This window comes from Hippoglossus stenolepis, chromosome 22 (genome assembly GCF_022539355.2).
Source record: "Hippoglossus stenolepis isolate QCI-W04-F060 chromosome 22, HSTE1.2, whole genome shotgun sequence".
NCBI lineage: Eukaryota > Metazoa > Chordata > Actinopteri > Pleuronectiformes > Pleuronectidae > Hippoglossus > Hippoglossus stenolepis.
Genome location: NC_061504.1, coordinates 2,113,026 through 2,134,974, shown reverse-complemented (window position 1 = coordinate 2,134,974; position 21,949 = coordinate 2,113,026). Strand labels below are relative to the sequence as shown.

General features: G+C 43.1%; 1 protein-coding gene across 1 annotated transcript; it reads left to right on the top strand.

The window, feature by feature from the left end:
* The first annotated feature begins 441 nt into the window (after positions 1-441).
* Positions 442-20,482, top strand: tmpoa (thymopoietin a). The gene is made up of 6 exons (XM_035147673.2): positions 442-1,006; positions 8,753-8,870; positions 11,125-11,274; positions 12,072-12,214; positions 17,323-17,423; positions 19,329-20,482. Exons 1-6 carry the CDS (start codon positions 764-766, stop codon positions 19,708-19,710), a joined length of 1,137 nt encoding a protein of 378 aa, XP_035003564.1. The 5' UTR covers positions 442-763; the 3' UTR covers positions 19,711-20,482.
* Positions 20,483-21,949: the final 1,467 nt, after the last annotated feature.

Here is a 21,949-nt window from a genome sequence, read left to right as displayed (position 1 = left end):
ATATAAAACACAATCCAACATATAGGAAATGTAAATAGATAATATACAATATAGATAATATAAACTGATAATGTAAAAATTAACATATTTTATAATATGGACGATAATATAAACAACATATAGGAGATGTAAACAGATAATATATAGTATATATAATATACAAATGATCTATAATATAGTAAAATAAACATTATATACAGTATATATAATAATATAGGAAATGTAAAAAGATAATATATAGTATATATAATAACAAACAAATAATCTATAATAATATAAACAAATATGGTGGCGACATCGTGCACACCAGTTTTGGCTGAATGTGATGTCATAAACACGTGACATGCAGTCCGTTTTCAATAGTAGCCAGCATGTCTGTTCCACCAATGAGGAACCGTTTTCTATCAACGGCTGGCCAATAGGAGCCAGTTTCTACAGAGAGCCACTTCCGGCCAAGTCATCCCCATGAGTGTCCACATTCTTCTTTCTTCAACACAAACAGATCCGCCGAGCTTCGCTTTCACTTCTGCCCCCGGTCTGCTCCGCCGCAGGAGGAAGAGACGCCCACACTGCTTTTAGTTGTTGTTCCTCATTTAGTTTGTTGTTTGAAACAGTCTCTGCAGAGATTAGTTTCTTTACGAGCCGAGTCCAGCAAGAGGCGCTGGTTAGTCGCTGAGCCTCAACCTCCCCTCTCGCTCCCGGTGTTAGCTAGCTAACGTCCCCGCGCCGCCAGACCTCCGTCCCCCCCATCTTGCGCGCCGACATGCCGGTGTACCTGGACGACCCGTCTGTGCTCACCAAGGACAAGCTGAAGAGCGAGCTGCTGGCCCACAGCGTGGAGCTGCCGAGCGGCAACCCCACCAAGGACGTGTACGTGCAGCTGTACCTGAAGAACCTCACCGCCCAGAACGAGAAGCATGTCGTGGAAGCGTCGTGGGACGCGTTCTCCAGCGACGAGGAGCTGCCGCCGCCCGTGGTCTACAACAGAAGTCGCTCGTCCGGCAGAGTGAGTTTCTCATTCACGTTAACTCCGTGTGTTTCTGTGCAGAGGCTCGCGCAGCACGAGGTGGCATCGTGGTTAAAGTTTGTGAAACTGGACTCGAACGCATTGAAATAGTTGTATTCAGAGCACCACCGCTGTGTGTGTTTTACTACGAAAACAAACGCAGTTACTTCCGGCTGCAACTATTTATCAAGTGATTACTTTTATTTTTAATCGATTACTCGGTTGGTAACGTGGAGCCTAAACTTTCAAAAATACTAATCAGTGATTGTGTCAGAAGTTTGCACACGCTTCAAACGACAATGTTCGATTAACCTGCGAATAAAACTCAAAACTAATCAATACAGCAACTATCCCACTTGGCGTGAACGGGGCCGCCTGCTGTTACCACACACTCCCATCAACCTCCACGTTTTTTTTTTTTTACTTCAGGTCCACACCCTAAAAACTTTCTGCTGCTTCCTGTACCCAAGCTGTGGACAGAGCGGGTCACAGATCATTTGGTCCAGAGCTTAGCTGGCTAATAACGTGGGGCCTGTTCTGTTCCCTGATGGCCCCTTGAGTTTGCACATTCATTGCTCTAAACAAAAGTGAATCTGTGGCAGAATCTGATCAGAGCCACCAACCAGATACGAAAGATGGAGGCCCCCCCCCAAAAATAGCCTCAAACTTTACTCCAGCTCTAACATGCCGTAGCATCGTCGTCACTGTTCTACAGCAGCCATATGCATGCACTAATCAGAACAGGTTTATCTGTGTGTCTGCAGGGTAAACCGGGTGGGGTGTCCCTCCCCTGGTGCTCAACCCTTTACTCTTTGGTGTGATAATTTAATCAGTCTGTGTTTTGAGTGGACCAACAGAAACACTGCTTTACCTGTTGTTACATGTAGTGAAATTCCGCCCACGCTCAGATACTGTTAATAACCTGATTGGGAGCCTGTTGTTATTGAATGAATTGCTTTTCTGTTTCAGAGCAGTGCTTTGAGATTGTTTTTGAAGTTTCAGTGTTGGGCGCGGGGTGTCACTTTCCCAGCATTCCTCGGCTGTTTTAAAGACAATAATCCCACTCCAGCCGATGACTGGCTGCATTCTTCGCAGCCCTCCAAAAACAGGAGCAAGGAATTCCCCCTGAAACGCGACTTCTTACCGCGGCTGACTTTCTGAACTGCAACCACAGTTGGTTCCACATAATCTTAACCAGCTAATCTGTCTCATAATATCATGCTAGACCAAAGGATTTAAATAAAGTCGTACAGCAGACAGAAAATTTAGTTGGCAGCTAAGATCATTTAAATTGATCTTTGTTTCCCTTGATAAAAAAATGGTCATCACAGAGAAACCTTGGGTCAAAGTGTTTAAATGAGTTACTGTTACAAACATTTTTATTTATACCTGTGATTATAGTTGATTTATTTGTTCATTCAATGCATAATTTATTTTTTATTGGGGGCAGCAGTGGCTCAGGATGTAATCCTTTATAGGTTGGTGGTTCAATCCCCAGCTCCTCCAGTCGACGAGCTCGAGTGTCCCTGTGCAAGATACTGAACCCCAAATTTCCCCTAATGTCTCTGGTGGCAGTGTGTGAATGTGGCTTGATCAGCGGAGCGTTTTGAGGAGTAGATCAGACTTGAGAAACTATATAAATACAGAGCCTTTACTATTGATACTTTGTCTTCAGTGTGGTATCATTTATTTGTCATTGAGCTGTCACCATAGGCTGGATTTATGCTGGTTAAACGCACACACTGTGATGTGAACTATGCACCTGTACCTGTTCCTCATTGTTGAATGAGATGTAGACTCAAGCAGGTGTGCAGCAGGACACGTCTATTCTTGTATGTGCAAGGTGACTGAATGAAGGGCGTGAGCAAAACAAAGGTGGTGAATGAGAAATATCGTGCGTGTGTGTGTGATTTACTGCTGCTTGGTGTGCAGAAGCTATGTGCACCCTTTGTGTGCTGCATCCTTTTGTCAGTCTTTGCTCAGTTGTTGATTTCTTGCACAGTTCCCACTGCTCAGGTGATGGTAGCCTCACTGTTTACTTTAAGTGGGAGCAGCTCTTTGAGTGTGTTGAGTGAGAGACGATCAATCTTTCATGAGTTCTCTGATATTGATAATTTACCCTTAAGGGAGAGAGTGATGTTTATTGTGGACATCACTTGGCAAACAAGTCTCACCAGTTGATTAGGCGTGTGGTTTCATAAACGCACCGTTGAATCTTTCAACTGTGACGCATATGATATGACAGAGATACCGTTAAGTTGTCTGAAGAGGAATGCTAAGAGGTGGTGCTTAAAGAGAAATACAATTGAAGTCAATCATCACCTCTTCTTCAGACGTAATAAAACAGAAAAAAACGCAACATGCCTCCATACTGCTCGTGTGGTGTCCGCAAGCCCGACATTCATATTCGACTCGAACCAGCATAATTTACACCATGTTTTCCGCCTAAATGTCCTCTGATAGCCTCCTCAGAGGCTCGTTCACGTACCCTCGTGCACACTGAAACACAGCACACATTTGTGTCGCTACATCTGCTAGCATCGCCACTTCTGGTTGCAGACTTTTAAACTTAAATCATGGTCTAAATGATGCCGTTTCAAATGACATTTTTTGGTGAACTATCCCTTTTTAAATGTCTAGTAAACAGCCTGTGTACTTGATACATTGAAATAACTCAGCTGTAGACTGTAGACATACCTTGCTTTTATGTGCTTCTTGTTCCAAATATTGAAGATTGTGGTTAAAAAATGTAAAGATTATAAGCTTAATTCATTGATATGATATAAATCAAAGTTCAGTTCAAAGAAAACCATCACCAATTGTGATATAACACATTGTTTCGGATTTTTGGGAGTTGCAGAAAGTTTGGCCGTGGTTGTTAAACAGTGGCGCTTCTTCTCTTTCAGTCTATCTTTGAACAGTACTGACAGAAAACATCCGTTTTCGATTTAGAACCAGCAAATATTTGACCTTTTGTCGTTGAAGATGTCATAAATAATTTTGCTATGACTTGTTGTGAAGTAAAACTCTTAACATTGCTGTTTTGAACATTCTTTTTAAAAAAGTTGCTTTCCTCACCTTTGACACTCAACCGGCCTTAAAATGTTAGATGCGCAATGGTAATTTTTACATATGTTTTACTGGCTATAACCCAAAGTGAACTAGAATGGTCCTTGGGGGTACACACCTCCACTAAGGCCCAAAATGAGGATAATTGTTTAGATCTGCATCAAATTTTGTATCAAAAGTCTTTTAAAGGAACACTAACTCCACCATTAACATCCTTATTAGAGGACAGTTACTGTAGGCAGCCTGGATTCACAGCAGATATGTGTTTCCAAAGCTACACAGTGTTATCGCAAAAAGTAACAACCCACCACCCCTCTGACCATCTGTAGGCTGTGCACAAGGTTTCCTCAGGAAATGGTTTTGCAGGAGTTAACCAGATCCTGATGCATCTGGTCCCATGAACAGTTAAGATGGCCGGCTGAACCAGGGGTGGGGAACAACTGGCCTCCGGGTGAGAAAGTTTGATCTGTTCATGAGCAAAAGAAAGCATAGAAGAACTGAGGTAAAGGTCAAATAATGGGAAGGGAACACCTGTTGTGGAGCTCAGTGAAAGTGAGTGGCTGTGTGAAGGACAACATCAAGGACAATCGTCCTTAATGTTGTCCTTCATGTCAGCTCCAAGGTCTAACCAGCTGTCAAATGTCAAATCCTTTGAAGCAGTAAACATAAGTAGACAAAAAGAAGTAAAAATATTTATTAAGCTGTTGTACAGTATTATGGAACCAACTGATGTGTCCAACTACCTGCAACACAATATCACAGCACCACAACGAAACAAGCTCTCTCTATTCTGGCTGTACTTGCATCCAGAGGCTTTACTTGTTCTGATGAGATGTGCACTGTGTTATGGTATTTTCGGAGACGATGTCTCCTCTCCATGAGACGTAGTGCAGATTATCTTTCATGTTTGGGGAAGTGCGAGAGCATGGCCAAGGTCAAAGTCTTCACTCCCTTGACACCATAGATATGAGACTGCGTAACCAGGCAATACTGTCTCCAGAACTATAAAATATATTTACTTGTTTAGGAAGTGGCAAACCAATAGTCTAAATCATCATTAGGGGTTTAAAGTGTGACCACAGGAAATCTGACTTCAGAATATGAGAGGACATCATGCCCAGTTGTGGCCAAGCTTCAATAAATTGGCCATTGATCAGCAGATTTTCCACAACACACTGTACATGCGTGTTTCGGCTTTCGACGACCTGCTCCTTTTGAAAACACGTATCAAATGACCGATTATGTACACCGGTCATGTGCGTGTCCGTGTAAACAGGAATCAGATTGTCTATTCTACAGTCGGTTTCAAATTAGCAGGTATACATCTCTTATTTTTTTTTAAAATGTAACACTCACTTCCAGCAGTAGAGTTGGCCATTCTGTCTTCTTCCTCCTAGTGAGTCATGTTCAAAGTCACAAACGCACCGGAAACTGAGAAGCTATCTTACCTCACTGTCTTGCCAGTGTTGTATCTTGGATGACATGAAGAAAAACAATTGCTGTTGCAAGTTTTTCCTAAGATGTAAAAAATAACTAAGTACACAAATCTTCATGGCTAATTATACAGCAACCCTCAGAGGTTCAGTGGGCCAGAAAAGGTGCAGCATTTCCTTAACTTCTGATTGGAGACAGAGAGGGTATTTAAATACCTGTGCAGAGTCCTTCAACCATGGGACTGAATGCCGATTGCATCCCTTCCCTGGGTTTTTGACCAGTGGAAAGGGGGCTCAAGTGTTAGCATTGCACTCACTTCTGGTAGTGGAGTCGTCGCTGATGAGATCCAATCAGGAAGAAAGCACTCCATCAATTCCTGAAGATTCTGTGGTTTTCTGTTCAGACGAGAACACAACCCTGGAGTTTTCAAACTAAAGTGATACAAGCAGTGTATTGAAATTATCAGTTTTATTGGCTTGTAAATGCTCGTAAACTAAGTATTGTGGCTGCCAGGTCATAGAAGTGACGTGTTTTACAAAGTACTTAATGTGGACGTAGCCTGAGTCTTCTTTTGCAAAGATAGAAAAAAAGGTAAACAAATGTCTGAAGTCAATGTGATGAGACTCTCCTCAGTTTAAGCAAAGGTTTATGGATTACAAACAAAGAGGAGTGTGTTTTTGTGTGGAGTTTACCTAGTGAAGTGAACATGTGAAAGACACAACCCAGGCAGTAGCTTAAGCGCAGCTGTGGCGGTTATCTTGTTGGATTTGGCCTCTTCATTGAGGAAATGCTTTTCACAGAAGGAGGACTTTGTGCTCCGATCGTGTGTGTGTGTGTGTGTGTGTGTGTGTGTGTGTGTGTGTGTGTGTGTGTGTGTGTGTGTGTGTGTGTGTGTGTGTGTGTGTGTGTGTGTGTGTGTGTGTGTGTGTGTGTGTGTGTGTGTGTGTGTGTGTGTGTGTGGTTAAAAAGTCAAGGGCTGTGGAAAGACGCATCGTGTGTGTAATTAGTCTGTCCTTTGTTTTCTGTGCTACTGTAGTATTGTACGGTTTTGGTTGTTTATCTTGTGAAACATGATGCTCACATGCCAGAGTGATTATAGGCTGCTGGCAGGAGCTGCAGGTGGAGGTAGAGGTGGGGGTGTGCATGCAGCTTAAAAATTCATTCCTGACATTTTTGAAATTGTGAGCCTTTTTTTTTTTTTTTTTCCCATGGTTCAAGGTTCAAATACTTTGTCTTTCATGCCTGAAGTTTCTCTTTTCAATGTGGTGCTGATGAGATTTAAAAGAAATGGCTGTAAAGAATGAAGAATGTGTGACACCTGTACTGTAAACACTTGTGGTTAATCTTAGCAGAGTACATTATGACTAACCACACACACATTGTAGTGTGTTACTCATCCAGACAGTGAGTTGCATCACGCAGCCACAGGTCCTGGAATGTCTTGCCCTCAAACTACTACTACCATCCACGCTGCAGTGAGGAATTGTAAAGGAAAGTATGACTGTGTTGGTAGTGAGTTTACTCGACAGAGTGTGTGAGCTCACAGTTCAGTTATTCCTTTAAAGGCCAGGGTGTGGTCTGCAGCGGAGGGAGCACAGACTGTTTTTCCCTCCTTTTTTTCCTCCTCCTTTCCCGGTCTGTGCAGCCCAGGCTGCTATGATTATGAAACACTCTGGCTCACATCCAATCCAAGCCCTGCTCAGGGCCCACTGAGAGCCAGACAGAGCGAGATAACCTCTCTGTATGTGCGTCCCTCACGTTTGTTACACGCCGTGAACCGTGGCAGCACCACGCATTCCTCACATTTCAGCCTCTGTCCCGTCTGTGTTCACACTGACTACAGAGGACGTCTGAATTGAGCCATTGGCAGTCCCTGCGTTGCTGAAGCATACATTTTTTTTAAATGCACATAATAATCATTCCTGTGTAACTTTTTTTCACATGTAGGCATAAATAATATACATGTGAGGTTTTTGAATTTAGCAGGGAAAATGAACCTTCCACCGTTTTTGTTACTAGGTAATGTGTCAACAGTTGCGTTTGTAATTTGACTGCACATTGTTATTCAAGAAGACAGTGTTGCGCGTTTGTTGAAGGATACAGTTCCCAGGACAAATTGTGAGAGGCTCAACATATGTGTTGCCTGATCCTCTGGGACCGAATTAAACCAGGAGATCAGTGCTAATGTCCTGCCCTAACTTAAACCCAGTGATGTACAGAATCATGTGTGTCCACTTACTGCCCTGCTGTCCATGTCCACCTTTGCTCTGCTTTATATCAGGTGACCAGCTAGAGGCTCTGTACACTGAACAGTTTAATTCTGCTCAATTCCTCAGTTGTTATTTGAAAATAATGTGATTGAAAACATGGTAGCATGTGTAACTTCTATACTCGCAGCACGCTCCAGGAAAGCAGTTCATGCACGTAAACGTGATTCACTCGGAGGCAGAGCCTTGTTCAGCTGTGAGGAAGGAGACACAGGGCTTAATTTAAAGTTAGCTGGCTTCAAACTGTAATTTCCTGTGGGCTGGTGTGTGAGGGACCGCGAGTTGTTTACTATCAAACCCCTGGAATCTCTGCTTCCAAAGCGCCGCTTTCTCTCTGGCTCAATTCAGTTTACAAAACTGCTTATCCCAGTCGCATGGGTTTGTGTGCACTTCACATGTGCCTCCACAAATCTGTCAGTAGAACCTGCACAACATGAAGCAGCTGTGGTATTTTCTGCCCCTCTGCCCCATTTTCTTGCATATTTAAAACAGGTTATGGTCATTTGAGAGCAGTGTCATGTGTAATTCGCAGCTAATGTTAGTGTTTGAAAGCTTGTCCAACACGGTGATCCTTTGAGGAAGAGAATGAAATAAATGTGCTAAAGACACGAGATGGATAAACAGGGACAAACAGAAAGATGTGAACTGAGAAGCAATTGAGTTTGAGTCGTTCCTCACTTTTGGCCCCTCCCTCCACTCCAAAAACTCCAAGCCTGCATTTTGAGCCCTGCTAGTGAATATGGAAGTGCACAAATTGAGACAGTCTCTTTTGTGAATTTACTGTTGTCTTAGCAGGCACTGCATAAACATGCCACACCCAGAAACACAAATGTCTGTCGGCTGATTCTTTTACTGTCACTATTTGCTTTTTACATCGCCCGAGGGCAAAAAGAAATCTATGGCAGTTCCTGACCTCACTGATGAGTTTTGTTCATCATTATATCACTGACCCGGCTGCTCTGTTGTCCTCCCACAGAAAGCCACCAGGAAAACTGACAAGGTGCAGCCAGATGAGCTGGATGTGACCGTGCTGACCGACGACGGCCTGAGAGACTCGCTGATCAAGCAGGGAGTGGTTGTGGGGCCAATTGTGGGTGAGTGCGCACGTTAGCAGAAATGGCAGCAGGGGCACATGAGAGTGAATGCTAAGGTGACCTCTGCCCCCTGTGCACATGTGTGCAAACAGACACGCACACACACAGGGGGATGTGGTGTGCTGGTGCTACACGCTCCACACAGGTGTTGGTATTCACAAGTGGCTTTGACATGTGAGCTAACACCATGCCATGTTTTACCTGAAGCGAATCCCCTAGAATGTGTTGGTCCGTTAGTTTAAAGTGTAACCTACATTTCGAGTGAAGTGTTTCTCAAGCTGCTTTCAGACATACACTGGAGTCCGCAGTTACCCTGTATATTCTCCAGAGGAGGTGCATGTGTGACCACAAATGTCCGAGTGAGACACTCCACAGTTTCTACAGACTGCCTGACCTCCTTTTTATACAGTCTGTAGAAATCAAGGGGATGTCCATGTGTGAACACAGCACGGGACCCCCGCTGGATTCACAGCGGCCGACTGGTGATAAGAGCCGACGACGGTGTCGGGGGTGCTGTAAACAAAATCACGTGATCAACGCAGCAGAGTTAACGCGTCAGTTTCTGCCTCTGCTTGCTTCACCAAGCCGATCCACCTCTCACCTGAATATTGAGGAGGATTTGTAGCTGTCGTGAAAGTGTCTGTGCAGAAAAATCCCTGAAAGGCAGACTCTGGGCAAACTCCGTAGGCCATGTCTGAAATGAGCTTCACTGGAAATTCAAAAAATGCCTTGAATGCAGTGCTGGGAGGCGGAGTTAAGACACGCCTACGACAGCCCTTTCCCCCACCCCCACAAACATACACACACGACATACCTATTAGCTTGCCACAGCTAAGTTATCAAGGTTATCTAGATAACCTGCTGATAGCAGCGCAGACACTTTTGCGATTAGAAAGCATTGATTTGAAAATGGGTGCAGCTTTCCAGAATCCCATTCACGAGTGGTCACTGGTATAAAGGTCATGAGAAAGAGATGACCCGAATAGTTTGGCCCTGCAAGGTCCAAGACTGTTTGAAACACCAAGTGGTGTTACGAGCCATGTTCAAACCATAAATGTAGAATTTCTAAATACGTATGGTAATAAATGTGATGTGGCTGTGACCGTTTGGATTGTTTCTCACTAACTTAGCCCTGGCTCGTTGGTGATAACATTAAACAGTCCGGACCGATTCTGAAGTGAAGAACGGGCACTTTATTGCAGTACTACCGCCAGGCTTGTCTCTCACACACACACACACACACACACACTATATGCAATCCTTTAACTTTGAGCTGCTAACAAAAAAAAATTGCGATGATGACGTAATGAGCTCAATCCTGTGGTAGGCACCACATGACCGCGTTGGTGCGGTTACTGTCGCAGCCTAAATGTGATATTGAAACTAGTATTGATGTGTTTCATCATAGAAAAGTCACATAATATACATAAGTTTACAGCTATAAAAAAACCCACTGAAGTGTGCAGCATCACTTTAACAGTAACGCATACAGTATCATGAACAATTACAAATAGTGTTCACTACTTAAACCTGGGGATAAATTCTGCAGTATAGAAGAGCTCTGATGTCTCTTCTGTTCTGTGTACTGCAGAAATGAATAAATTTAATTTTCATTTTAATTACTGCTACACAAGAGAGCTTTGTCTGACCCTCTGTGTGAGGTACTGGGACCACACAAAAACACACACTCAGCTCTAAGCATCCTGGACCAACACACAGATTTAACAAAATTATACAAACGTGTGTTAATAATTTAAAGTAACCATTAGTCAGCTGATTCTTGTGGGTGTGTTCATAAATTTAATCCGAACTGTCGCTCAGAAATTAATTTTGAATTGCTTTGCTCCTCATCCTTGCATGTACAACAATTGTGTGTAAAATGGGAACCATGTAATAGACATGAATGTAGACATGTCAATTAATATCTATAACAGACAGAATCCCAATGTCAGGTGGACTTGTATCTTCCGGTTACAGTGGAAGTCCTTTATGAAAATCTTGATTAAACATGGATGTAAACGTCAACATTTCTGTAAGAATTTTGGGGAGATGCCAATGAATTGGACTGAATTACAACCCTGACCAAACTAAGCTTAATCAGAAACTTCCTCGCTCAGAGAAGGCTGGCCTCACCAACATCACAGCTTTTGCCTCCTTCTGTTCCTGAGTCTTTATCTGAATCTTTAGAGATCTGTCATGGCAGTAAACACAAGAGTGCAGTGTGTAATTTACTGATATGGACTGTTCTCCCCAGCATCCACCCGTAAACTGTACGAGAAGAAACTGCAGAAGCTCCTGGACGATGGCCCCACACAGCCACCACTGCCAGAGCTGGTCCTCGCCGAGATACAAGTTAGCCACAACGGCCACTCTGAATCTGACCTCTACAGTGACAAGGAGGATGGTAAGAACTAGGGACGGTATTTCAAGAAAACACACTATTCATAGTGACTGACCATTGTTATAAAAGTGATTACACTTAACACTCACTCTTTAGCATTCCTGCTGGGGGAAATCTGTATTATCCTGATCGTATAGGGGGTTAGCTTAATGTCGCCTGGCAACAACACCTGCATTTACTGTACACTGACAACCACTAAGTGTATCTGAACGTTGTCCTGGCTTTCACTGGTTGTTAAATTTCAGTCCACCATGAAGACCAACTTGTAGACACTGAAAATACCAATTGTCTTAATTTCTCTGAAGATGTACGGCTGTGGGTATGAGGGTAATGCACTTTGTGATAGTGAAAGTTTTATGCATGAAAGGGCTTCTTATTTTCCAACATCTAAGGGATAGACCAGGGTTTTTCTTGCATAGAGAATTATGATGCGGCTGCCTCACCATCATGTGTGCGTGTCAGCATGCAAGAGAGAAAGCAAGCAAAGTCAGGATGAGCTGAATTAATGAATCGAAGCGTGCAACTATGAAGAAAGATTTTACTTATCTCAGTACCACCCCTGCCTAATTTCCGGCCAGGAAAAACCCTGTAGAGTAATTAAAACTGTTAACGTCACAAGCTAATTTATCAAAAGTCAAATCTTTAAGACTGGCAGCATGCAAATATGGAGGTCCATAAAGTGATATTTGCATAAAAAGTGTGTCTGCAGTACATAATTTGCACTCCCATCACTAAAACATGCACATCTCACCTCTGTGGTCTGTTTAATGATGGTGTATGACGACGCTGTGTTTTGTCAGAGGTGACCGCTGAACCAGAACCTGAGCCAGAACCAGAACCAGTGGCAGAGCCTGAACCAGCTCCACCAGTGGTGGAGAGACCGGTGAGGAGCCGAGGGAAGTTGCCCGTCACTACCCGCACCCGCAGCAGCCAGCACCAAACGGTAAGAAACGGCTTAGCAGTGAGTCAACTTCATACTTCTCCATATTTTATCGTCCTTTAGTCACAGTGGAAAGTCCGCTCATCAGTTCACTCACCCTCTATGTGGGAACGTTACAGTTGCTTGGGAGCACTGATTTCTGCTGATATTTTTAGGGATATTAGTTTGTTTTGATTATTACTAATCTGCTTTCATGATTTCATTTTTTCTGCTGTTGGTGCAGTTCCTGAGCTGCTGAAATATCTTTATACAGATCTGAATGAGTGACTGAGGAGCTCTACGTTTCCTGGTTTGATGATGGGTTTGCTGTAATCTGTCAATTGTGAGATGCCTGGAAATTCACACCTTTTTTAAAGGGGACATTGTATGCCCATTTTACCACAAGTTGATATGGTTCCTTGGGGTCTTAATGAAATGTCTGTAACATACTTTGGTCAAAATACCACAAGGATCATTTCAAACAGCACCCTTTTTACCCTGTATAAAACAGCCCTCCACAGAGTGACCTGTTTTGAGTGCCTGTTCCTTTAAATGCTAATGAGCCAGCTCCCCCCTCCCCCCTCTCCCCCCATGATTTTAACCGATATAAATTACATATTTTATATGATATAAATTATCAAATATGCATCCCATACTTTGTATTCCCCTTCTGTTGTCCTGGAGTTTTAATTTTCCCAATCACATAATTAAATGTCCCCCTCTGCCCATCCACTACAAGCACACAAGCAGATAGAAAGAGAGGGGTGGGGGGGCTATGAAGACCATCATTTAACCCCGACATTCAACGGGTACAACAACAAGCGGAGAAAGCAGAATCGCGGGCTGACCAGCGCGGAGAAATGCGCGTCCCGTGTGACCAGCCAGGCGGCTGCGCGCTTGAGAATGGCGCGGCGCTTCCGCGTCCGGTGTAAACCCGGCGTAACGAGTGTGGGGGGGGATGAGGTGGGGGGTGGGCCAAGGCCATGTAGGGAGACTCCCACTGTATTGTGACGACACAGTACATAGGAAGCTCATTCCAGTCACTCAAGCATGACATTTCTGACTTAGCATAACAAAACGCGCGAGTGGTTTTTCCCCAGAGTTTTTGGGTTGGTAGACATGCCAGATACCCAAATTAACGTGTAGAAGCACTAAAAAAGTGGAATTTTCATAATATGTCCCCTTTAATAGTTTCTTGTTCATCTTAAATGTTGACTGTTATAGGATATGGCAGTTACTATCGGGTGATCTCCACAGTCTTTGAGAGCAGGGGGAGGTGCATAAAAACAGCTGTTTATGGTTTGCAGCTCTCTCATTCACTCTCTCGTTCTCTCTCTCTTATATTCAATAGCAGCTCTGATAGCAAACACACTTGACTAGTTAAAATATACTGGCAATGTGGACAGTCAGGATGGTTTTAAACGTAATCTGATGGGTTCTGTTTGCTCAAACTCGAAATTAACCACATTTGTGAATTTTAGCATGATATTTTCAAGCAAGTGAGTAATTTTGGAAAGAAACAAAACGTTTCACCCTCTCGGGCTGTTTTTCCACTGTCGCCACCCCCAGAAGTTTGTGTGCAGAGTGAAGCAGGTGGGATAGAGAGAAGCTGGGTTTGATTATCCAGTTTCCTCTCAAACCGACAAAGGAAGACTTTTTTATTGGAGCGCAGTCACACCCAGCTCAGTGTCAGCCTGTAGATGCAGTGTATCATTGCTACTTGGTGCATGTCAGACTCGAAGCACATGATGTGGATTAGCTGCTGCCATGCACATGCTGGATGCTTTCGACTTTGAAGCATCCAGCAGGCAGTGTGTGGACTTCCTGCTGACTTTTCTCCGTATCCCTCCAGCTCTTCTGGCTGTTCTTTACCTCCAGCTGTTCTTTTGTTTTTCCTCTGATATTTGGTGTCTGTCTTTCCATACAGTTGTTATTGTAATCACCAAAATCTGGATATGGGATGCCTGGGAAATTTGCCCTTTACTTATTTTCACTTGTTTTACCATTCGCCCTCTTACATTTGTTTTTAATTATCAAATACTGCAAATGGCCTCTAGCAGTGTGAAGGCTTGATCTTCAGCATGTGATGGGTGTAATCCAACTGTCAGATTGTGACCGTGAGCAGCTCCACCTGCTGTTCAAATGGTGAATGTTCACCTGTTGAGCTGAGGCCTCAAGGAACAAGAGCACATGACAACTGGTCGGCTGCCAACAATAATCTGACATGGGCTGTGGAGGAGGAGCTGTGTGTGTTTTTAATGTTGGGGCTCTGGTTGGGCCACTAATGGACATGCAGAGTTGTCCCTAAGGCTACGTCCAGATTAATATATCTTCAAGTTAAAACAAAAGACTATCTTTCCAGACAAGGAATTTGGCTCCATACCAAAAATAATCTCTGTCCCCAGGAACACACTTGAAAATTCATATCACATGTCAGTATGATTGTCTACTCTGCAGTTGGTTGCTTAGTTGCAGAAAAATCTTTAAACAAGGAACAGCAATGGTAAGAATTAAGGGAATTTATTTTCCAGTATTTCCAAGCGTCTCAGTTTCGGGGCTCAAAAACTCCTGAGTTGTGTTGACGCCAGGTATGAACCCGGCAGCAATGGTGCAACATATAATTCTATGTTGTTGGAAAGGCGTTGACCCTCCAACCAAAAATATTTGCAATTTATACATTTATCTTTTAAAACCAAACGTAAAACACAAACAAATGTGCACAAAGTCATGGTTTCTGAATATTGTCTGAAGCCAATGTAACAGTTTTGAGCCTTCGCTATCTGCTAACTATCTCCTAGATGTGATATCAACTTGCATTAAGGTCCTACTGACACAAATGGCATGTTTTGGCCCAACTATGAATCGGTTTCCAACTGACTAAAATATTATTTCTGTGTGGGTTTTTTAATCAAACAGATTTGTCAGGTTTTACTCCTGGTCTCTTGTGTCCCAGCAGATAGTGCCTGAGGATCTCAGGCCTGTTCTGAGAGAACCTGTCTATTTAGAGTATAACAGGAAAGTTCACGACAACCCTGAGAGTCCTTCCCAGGCTGAACCTCCCTCGGCCTCGTCCATGCGTGTAAAGGTAGCTCTAGGCCGTGGCAGGCTGTTTGTACTCTCACTGATATCTGCATGATCTCACTGGTCTGTATCTACTACTCTGTTCAAAAGATGAGGGCTTCCCCCTCAGGGATACACTGACACTTGTCTTCTTGTCTCAAACTGCATCCAGTGGTGGGCAGGTGTTGGTAAAATCTGTGTATTATCACCAGGGCTGATGCTGACGAATGGGTCACATTTCATTTTCTTCTTAGTCACGGTGTCATTTTATTGAAAATGTTTGCGTTGGTTTCATTTACCTGATGTGGCTGACTGTGTAAAACTCTGTCCCATATTGTGGACAATACACCGAAGTTCATTAAAGCAGTGGTTACCCAAAACCCAGGACTGCAGAGCTCCAGGGAACCATCGCCACCATCCAGGCGTCACCTGCTCATTTCTGCTGGGATTTACTGAAGTCCTTAGAATTTGATGTGGCCCATAGACTGTATATAAAGAGAGATTACATATTTCCACTTCTCCCTGTTGGGCAAAAATATCCTGGATAGAGGTGCTGCCATCTAAAGTGCTTTTGACATCATTTGGAGCAAGGGTCTGACTTTTTCCTTTGAGCCATGTACCAACCAGTTAACACGGAGGTGGGTTTTATGACCTATACTACAGCTAGCCACAGGGGACAAAAAAGATAATCTGGCTTACATTTTAGGAGCTGTCATGTCCATCTTTTATATACAGTTTATGGTGTAGCCTCACATAAGCTAATTAAAATACGGATACGCGGTCAACAAATAGTTGTGCTTGAACATTTTCCACTAAAGGTTTTGAAGTGTGTTTCAGCCTCCTGATAATTTACAGGAGCCAGTACCTTCAGGAGAGATGGTAACTTCAGGTCGCAGATACAGACAAAGTATGAGCTGTTAGATTTAAGTATCATGTGAGAAGAACAATTGAAAATAGTTGGTAATGTCGACAGGGTAGGAGATTTAAGTCGGTATCCTGGTTATTCTTGAGCTGTGTTGGTCCATCAGGACCCAGGGCCAATTACTGAACCAGCATTAGGACATTGTTATCCTGTGTCTAGGTTACATACAGTAACATTTATATGACACTATTTATATGTAGTGTATTCTACCTTTTGTCTTTAATTCTTAGTATTTCCAAACATATATCTAATTATCTCATCTGTTGTGTTGAAGTCAAAGAGTCGGCCTGAGGAACGCAGTCGACGACCAGCTGCCAACCCTTCGTCTCCTCTGGTTCACCTCACCACAGTCAACAAAGTGAACTTTAGCCCCATGTGTAACATCTCCCCCATTAAGAGTCAGGAGTCCCCCTGGACTGTGTCGGACCAGACTGGATTTAAAGTCAGCGGTGTGTCTGCAGCAGGGGTACAGCTCTACTCATACGTCTGTGGCTGCTTTTCTCTGTTTTTCTATCCCTCTGAATGCTGCGTTGTCTCTGTTGAAACACGAGGCGCTAAAACTCCCCCATTCTATAGTTCATAATGTATAGTTCCTCTGATGAATTGGCCAATTGTTCGTCTGTGTGAGTGCAGCTGTTGGGGACTTCTGCGGGGACAGTTGTGTAACAGTTGGTTGGTTTGGTTGGTAATCCTTGACACACAGTCACTCGCGTTGTTTGTGATCAGGAGGAGTGTGGCCCTCCAGACATCCAGCTGCATAAAAGGAGGCAGCAGACAATCACCAGCTTCCTGTCCACGTGCAGCCCTGTGAGGACACACAACTACAAATCCACGCTGTCAGACGATGCGTTAGTGAGACAGGTAGACTGTTGCATGAGAGAGACCCTGCTCTGTTTCACGTGGTTCAGTAGTAAACGTGGTGGTTGGCCTGGCCCTTTTTGTGTGAAGGGATCACATGGTGAGAATTGTGTATCATCAGACAATGGGTTGCTGGTCCAGACATGCACCTGCGGGTGACTGTAGTGGGGTAACGGGGTAGTTTTCCTTTTTCATCTGAATCCATTAAAAGGCGTTTACAACAAGAAGAGAGATGCCGTCATGAACCAGTGCCTTTTGCACTTTAATTAACGCTCATCATTGTTTTGTGTAGGTGGAGAAAATCACAGCCAGTGACCAAAACCCAAAAGTGGAGGAGAAGGTTGTTCTGAAGGAGCTGTTCCCCAGTGACTTCAACAGTCCAACAGGAATCAAGTAAGTAACGGATTCTTATTTTTTTATGTCAGTCAGTCATCAGCCACATCAATAAAGTACTTATGTAATAAAGCTGAGTAAACTGCTGTAATATTACATTTACATAATGTTCTAATTAACTGAATCAAAGTAGAACCACTGTTCCTTTTTACTCTGAAGCAAATGGCTCGTCTCTGGCAGGAAGTATTCATGCAGTCGCTGTGAACTAACAGCTACCATGTTCACTTAATAGGCCGAGCTACCGGGCTAACTGTCAGCTGCTAGCTGTTATTTCCCTACCTTTAGAGTAAAGATTAAATTTGTGATTTTTTAAATTTATTTATTTTTCCATCAAACTCAGATGATTTCAACAATTTAATTGAAGAAACATGAGCTGAAGTCCACATAATAGTAAAGAGTACCGAAATTTGGCTCAGTTTAAATTACTACCAACATAACTCGGGTAGTAACTATCCCATACAATGGGATCATGAGGTCAGTCAGGCTCAGCAGGACCTGCTCCTTATCTCTGGGGTTAGAAAGTATATAATATAACTATTTGTATAGAACTTATCTAAACGAGGTTACAAAGAAGTATACATATAGCGCTGATGGTGCAGTACAACTTAACCAAAACTGTCCAATCCCTTACCAGTCCATCAAGTTTACAACTCTGTTTGTTTGTGGTAAGTCTGTGTGAACAAGTGCAATACAGACAGTTGGATCTTCTTCCTTACACGGCCCAGACCAAATGAACCAAGCTACAGGTGTGGAAGTGACCTGAACCAATTGATCTCACTCTTCAGGAGACAAAAAGCCAGACAAGTTGTAGGAGTCAACACCTCATCGCTACAATTCGACTTGATTAATGAATTACATTTATTATTGTACCTGCTAAATGTTGCAATGTCACTGGAGGGGCACATCTCCTTTGTGCTGTAAAACAGTGTAGTCTATGTTTTGCGCAAGGGGCACGCAGAGATGGCCGGCTGGATTCAATTGTGGCTATATAAATTATTTTGCGATCTTTTACCTGAAATTCACTATTTTCTCCAGATGACTGATGTTGTGCTTAAACCCTCTGCCTCATGACACCTCTAGTCTATCCACACAAGACAGGATACAGCGAGCATCATAAATGCACACGTACCATGGCAGAGTGCAGTTAATGTAAAGATCAGGTGGATGTTTCTTCACAAAGCTTGTCGCTGTTCTACACGCCAGAGATGGCTTGTCATATTCTTTTAACCTGCTGCTTATTGTATCATAATGCAATGCATCCATTGCCTGATCCAGCAGAAAACATGTCAATACAAACCACCTATTATTGCATGTATTTTATTTCATCCATATCAGTGACATTACCTTGATCTCCTCCTGTTGCAGTCGTTGGCAAGACCTTTTTTTAAAGCCAATTTTATATCAATTAAATTCTTTATATCCATAGCAGTGTGACACAAAGCCAACAAAGCATCAACAGGGTTATCAGCGCTGCTTTAGTCTGTCTCTTAATTCAACTGCTGATGCTGATAAGAAGTTAAGACTTCCTCTTTGATGTCTGAAATCAGGACATCAATCTCCAAACTTAATAATTCAAAATAGTTCTCCTTTTTACTATTCAATGTCATTTTCATGAATTCTGCTGACATATGGGCCAGGAATTTTAGCCTCATGTTAAATTTTGGACGTTGAACATGCTCATTTGCTATCTCCGTGCACACTGACTCAAATACGCACAGGTGGCATTCATCACGTATACATATGTCATTTACACACTTTTCTGAAGATGGAAGTGTTTCTGTAATCTGACAAGTTCGTACAAACCCAGCATAAGAACAAATGATGGCTTAAAATACGAACATGTTCTTGCATGAGGTATTATACAATGACTCTAAAATCTAAATCCTCTCAAATTGATTCTTGCAGCGCCACCTGCCGGCGACCCATCCGTGGAGCTGCCGGTCGCCCAGTGAAGCCCAGTGACCTGTGGAACGACGAAAATGGCCTCTACTCTCCCAAAATCACCAAGACCACAAGCTCATCCTCCTACACAGAGAGCCGCACTGTCAACAGAGTCACCAGCCTGCCCCCCTCCACCACCTCCCCCTCCTCTGCCAGGCTTCTGTCTGCAGCTCCCCCTGCCGGTCAGACCAAAGCAGTGCGCTCCGGCATGTCCCTGTGGATTAAGCTGTTCCTGCTGGCCGTCGTGGCTGCCTTCCTGTTCTTGGTTTACCAGGCCATGGAGACCAACAGCATCAGCCCTTTTGTAGCCCCTGACAAAGAAGTGGTCAGTGGCGGCACAGAATAGAGAGCACATTGTCTGACGGGAACGAGAAGCCCGTCTGCTCCTATGTTTTTCCTTTTTTTTTTTTTTTTTTTAAAAGTGTGAATCTGCATTGTAGCCATTTTGTTCACAGGTGCTGTGAAGTTACCTCTGACATCATCCCTGTGCCGTAGTTTCTTTCTTTGTTTTCCTTCATGAGAAGGGACGACAGTTTCAGAGACGTTTCCAAGGATCTCCATGACATGTGAAAAGACAGTACAGCATCTGCAGTTGTTATTTTTGGTCCACCCCGTGACCCCTTGACCTCACTGTCCTTGAGGTTACAACAAAGCCAGCCGCCAGTCAACTTTGAGAGACACAAACACAGTAGGCATCACAAAGATACATGGACTCACTTTTTATTGCCTTGTTTTATTTCAGACTTGCAGTGCGCATGTGTGTGTGTGTGTGTGTGAGAGTGAGTGAGGAGTGTGTGTGAGTGGTGTGTGTGTGTGTGTGTGTGTGAGAGAGTGTGTACTGAATGTGTGAGATACTTTTTTCACTCCTTGCCTTGGCTTTTGTCTCTTTTAGTCATCAAAAGCCTTGAAGATGGAATCTGAACCTGTAATGTTTTGTACTTGACCATCTTTGTTAATGAGACGGGGAGGCTTGTTATTGTAACCCAAATACTTCTAAATCTTCTCAAACATTACGCCAATATTTTCTTAATGTTCTCTTATAATAAAATTGAATGTCCCAGTGTATTCTACTTAATTATGTATTCACTGTCACAAATATTAAACATCTACTCAATAAACTATTTAGTGGTTTGTGTGCCTGAAAGAGCTTGTTATTCGTGAGCAAGCTGTTCTTGCAGTGGACTCTTTGTACGAGCTTCAATTGGGAAAGTAGGGACACTGTCTATTAAGATATTGAAAAAGAACATTTCTCACATGCCTGTAGTCATACTGTATGGAGCCATGCACATAGGTTACTACCTCCACCAAAGATGTTGTGTTTGCACCCCTGTTTGTTGGTAGTTTTTACAATATAGGACTAGCTGGTGAATATCCCATGTACGTGTACAAGCAGGACTACACAAAAACCAAAAGATTTTCACAAAACTCATTGGAAGGATTCAATTTTCAATTCAATTTTATTTGTATAGCGTCAAATTATAATATACATTATCTCAAGTTAATTTACATAGAAGGTCAAGACCTTTAAAAATGTATCGAGAAACCCAACGGTTCCCACAATGAGCAGCACTTTGGGGACTGTGGAGAGAAAGGAAAAAAAACTCACTCATTAACAGGAAGAAACCTCCAGCAGAACCATACTCCATGTGGGTGGCCATCTGCCTCGCCCGGAGAGCGAGAGAGAGACTTGTGCACCATCAGGTTTCACCTCTGACTAGTTATAATGAAAACATAGTAATTGATAAGTATTATTGTTAATTGTTATTTTGCAGCTCTGCTCTTATCCTGCAGCTCTGGACTCAGAGATACCTGCAAAGAGAGGGAGACTATGGGAGGAAAAAGACACGGTTAGTGACGGGTAGTAAAATAAATAAATGAATGTGAGGGCAGAGAGAAGGGGAGTAGTGCTCAGTGGATGATGGGAGTTCCCCCAGCAGTGTAGACCTATAGCAGCATAACTAGGTGATGGTTGAGGACTCACCTGATCCAGGCCTAACTATAGGCTTTAGCAAAGACCCACCCCACCATAAACATGAAAAGTTCGACACAAATAGTTTCTACCCCACTGCCTTACATGTACGGATCACTGCCAAATACAGACGCTGGCCTCAGCCCACTCTCCACCTCACTACTTGCACTGACACAAAGCTGCAATGTTTACAGTTTATATGTGCAATTTTAACAGTTTTTAACAATGCAATAGCTTCTACCTAACACCCCTAATTAATAATAATAAATGTAGCACTTTTCAAAAAAATGCTTCACAGACCTAGAAACAGAAAATGCATACAGTGCTATTACAAGTGTGAAGAAGTAAATGCAAGACAATGGATACAATAAAGCACTACAAATGACTGGTTGAAAGAGATATAATAAAAAAATGTAAAATTTTTAAGAGTTTAAAAAAAGTTGGCTTGTCTGATCGACAGTGCAATAATTGATCTGAATGCCATCTTGTGCAATGTGTGTGGTGTCGGTCCTTTTTCAGGAATATCAGGAATATAGTGAGTTGAGTGATCAGCTCCTACAGGGGGGCTTCGCTCTCAGCCGCATTAGTCGAGACAGTAATAGACACAGCTTAGTCC